This window comes from Bidens hawaiensis, unplaced genomic scaffold (assembly GCF_021521415.1).
Source record: "Bidens hawaiensis isolate Kalapana, Puna unplaced genomic scaffold, B.hawaiensis_p1.1 tig00012605_1, whole genome shotgun sequence".
Classification (NCBI taxonomy): domain Eukaryota; kingdom Viridiplantae; phylum Streptophyta; class Magnoliopsida; order Asterales; family Asteraceae; genus Bidens; species Bidens hawaiensis.
The window spans coordinates 222,450-225,854 of record NW_027492035.1 but is presented as its reverse complement, the minus strand read 5'-3'; the positions used below and the strand labels follow the sequence as shown (position 1 = coordinate 225,854).

The 3,405-nt window shown below is 35.2% G+C and overlaps 1 protein-coding gene across 1 annotated transcript; it reads left to right on the top strand.

Moving 5' to 3' along the window:
• The first annotated feature begins 608 nt into the window (after positions 1 to 608).
• LOC143541481 (uncharacterized) lies at positions 609 to 3,111 on the top strand. Its single transcript, XM_077034303.1, has 6 exons — positions 609 to 718; positions 809 to 902; positions 1,460 to 1,527; positions 1,740 to 1,796; positions 2,670 to 2,888; positions 2,981 to 3,111. Exons 1-6 carry the CDS (start codon positions 614 to 616, stop codon positions 3,086 to 3,088), a joined length of 651 nt encoding a protein of 216 aa, XP_076890418.1. The 5' UTR covers positions 609 to 613; the 3' UTR covers positions 3,089 to 3,111.
• Positions 3,112 to 3,405: the final 294 nt, after the last annotated feature.

Genomic DNA, 3,405 nt, shown 5'->3' with positions numbered 1-3,405 from the left:
TTTTGATAAGTTTAAACACATGTATACACCTTAAAAACTTTTAGTGCCAAATAAGATCAAAATACCTCTGTACAGTGTACAACAACAATCATCATCAAAGTATTATATATACTATAACCACTTGAAAAAAGAAAAAGGAAAAAAAGAAAAGAAACCCAAAGTCTGTATCAACCTAGGAATCACACAGCATTGATATGAAACAAGAGAAGTTTCTGGAGGTGAGTGGGTCCCACCAGGTCCTTTCAAAATATCTAAAACTCCCGATTCAACACAATTAAACTGGATGTCTTTTTGCACAACACTACACTTTTTCTTTCCTCTGCAACTAGACATTATATAATATTTTTATTTATACATTCTTTCTCGACTGTTCTTGCGGCATTCGGCGTATATATTTATCATGGCTGGTGGGTTCGGTCTGCTCTTCTTTATCTCCAAATAATATTTTCATTTCATGGCTGCCGTGTTTTACTTGGTCAAACACATTTAACAATTAATAATTCTCTTATTATTATTATTATTTCAAGAAACACGAACCCATTTCAAGATTTTGGGTTTCCTTCACAATTCGTCGACTAAACTACCAATTGATTCAGTAATTGGGTTTTTCAAAATGGGTGGAAGTGGAGTAAAAAGCATCGATTTTTATAAAGTTTTGGGATTGGAAAAGAATTGCACCGAAACAGAGCTCAAGAATGCTTACAAGAAGCTTGCTCTGGTAATCAATTTTAATCATATCTTATAATTAGACAGTGTAATATGATCACATATTGAAAAGTGGCTTTCTTTTGTTATGATGTGGCTTTAGAGGTGGCACCCGGATCGCTGCTCGGCTTTCGGTGATTTCGAGCATGTAGAAGAGGCTAAAAAGAAGTTTCAGGCGATACAAGAAGCCTATTCTGGTAATTCTTATATTTAGTTTGATAAATAAATGTGTTATCTTGACTTGTAGTGGGTATGGTAATTTCCGTTAAAAGCGCATTTGGCACAATGGTATCTGGTGGGGTGGTTTAGGAGGTCGAGGGTTCAAATCCCGGGTTAGTGAGTTAGGAGGAGTAGAATATTAGTTGTTCAAATGCATTGGCGGATCTAGAAGAAAAGTTCAACAGCGTGGACAACAGGTTTCGAGCCTGCGCAAGTATGAGTTCAAACAATTTATAGTGATGCTTGATAGTCACCGTGACACTTCCAGATGATGTTATTAAACTGCTAAACATAATATACATATTGATTTCCTATGAATTCTAAACACCTTAAGTATTTGCACTTCGCCCCGGGATACCGTTAAACCCTACCTAAATCCGTCGCTGTTCAAAAGCGTTAGGTTGATCAGTCATGCTATTTATATTGTTTACAGTTCTTTATTTCTATTAAGAATTGATTCTCTTGAGGTTTTTGTAGATGGGTTAATAAGTTCTTGTCCAACTAACTAACTTGCAATTTTGTTTGTGTTTCACAGTACTTTCAAATGCCAACAAAAGATTTCTGTACGATGTAGGAGTTTACGACAGTGATGATGACGAAAATGTAAGTTCCCCATTTTCTTCACCATGATGTTGTTTCTACTTTTAATCAAAAGGGTTTGTAGAATTGTATGTTAGAAAAGTAAGAATTGTTTAATGGAAACTCAAAAGACTTCCTTTTAAAACAAGCAGATGATATTTTCATTTTGTAGTTAAATCAAGAAACTCCCCTTTAATTTTTTGTTATTTACTTAATTATCGTGAAACTTGAATCAGGGGATGGCTGATTTCTTGAGTGAAATGGCAGATATGATGAGTAAAAATAAGCCCGCTGTAAGTTTCTTGTTCACACGATCTATATCCTTCTATGCATACATGGACATTGTTAAAATAATGATACTATTTCTTAAGGCATCGATGCTTTATTTGTTATGATTTCATTTTCTGTTGGAAAAGTACCTTTGTTCATTATAATTATGTACATCCTGCATCTGTTACATGTTCTCGTTGCTGTTTTTGATCATGAGGTAAATTCAACAGGTTTATCACACAAAAGTGTAATGAACTTTCATGTTTTTGCCATTCTATATAATGAACGTTTTTTAAACCATTTAACGCAACATACTTATTTTTCACTGCCAATTGACGCAATTCCTATAGTAGGCCAATGCATCGAATGACGTACAATTAATGAAAACTCTACCAAATTTTTACAGAAGCATAACCATTGGTGGTATAAGGTTCCCGTGACTTTAGGGATGCCAAATTTGTGGTATTTGTAAAGTGCAACAAGGTGCACAAACCTTTCCGTGTAGACGGTTAGACTTTAGTAAAAAAAGGACCGTTGATTAGTTGTCCAAACTTAATACGTGACGGAAGATGTGATTGAGTTTAAGTGGTCCAAAACTCCCACTTAATGTAGGTAGTTCTTTCTTGTTCTGTTTCTACTTTCATTGCAAGTGGGCAGTGTATACCTTTTAGCCATTATAGCCCTGTAGGTCCACCCCTGATGTCACCTCAAACCTATTTATATCTACATGGGTCAGAAATGAATATTTTGTGGTCCAGTAGGTCTAAATTGGGTGAAACTAGATTCTTCTAGGCAACCCACTTGGCATGTAACTAACCGACACGACATGACATCTAAAGAACATGCTTTTGGTTTTGAAAAGTTAACAAAAATCTAAATGATTATTGTTTTAACAGGAAAACGGGAGTGTGTCGTTTAAGGAACTTAATGATTTGTTTGAGGAAATGTTTCAAAGTGACATTGAATCACTCAGTTCATCTTCTCAAACAGGAAGCTCGGCTTCTTATTCGTCTTTGTTTTCAAGTTGTGGAGAAAGCTTGAATTCCCACAAACGTGGTTCCTCGGAGATGTCAAGCACCAAAGTTGAAGATGAGTTCCAAGGGTTTTGCATAGGGGTTGGTACACCAAATCTTGAAACTTGAAAATTGATAAATGAGTTTGGTTTTGTAATCTAATAATGTTGTTTTTGGGTTTTTGGATTTTGAAGACGGGCACGCTTCCACCTGGACGGTACGAGGAAAGGGGTTGGGTAAGGAGTGCAAGAAGAGGGCCTTCGAGAAAAGGAGCATCACTTAGGGCGAATGTCAGATTTTAGTTTTAGTTGCTCACCAATTTCAGCTGCAAATTCTGTTTCTCTTTGCTTTCCTTCAGTGCAATTGTGTTTCCTTACTAATGGTTTATAGTATTGTTAATTGCATTCTAATAATTCTAACGCACTGTTATTTTGTTTAATAAAATATAATTTATTAGGACATTCTGTTTATACATGTAGGTGGGCTAAGGTAATTGGAAGCGTATCACTAGGGGGCGTTTTGAGATTTTTTATTTTTATGAACATACTAGCTTTTGAACCCGTATAATACACGAGATTTGTTAAATAATAAAAATAAATAAGGTCTGTTATTTAAAAGA

Coding starts and splice junctions, on each gene's coding strand:
- LOC143541481 (XM_077034303.1), top strand. CDS start 614: ATGGGTGGAAGTGGAGTAAAAAGCATCGATTTTTATAAAGTTTTGGGA. Junction 719..808: donor CTTACAAGAAGCTTGCTCTG/GTAATCAATTTT, acceptor ATGTGGCTTTAG/AGGTGGCACCCGGATCGCTG. Junction 903..1,459: donor GATACAAGAAGCCTATTCTG/GTAATTCTTATA, acceptor TGTGTTTCACAG/TACTTTCAAATGCCAACAAA.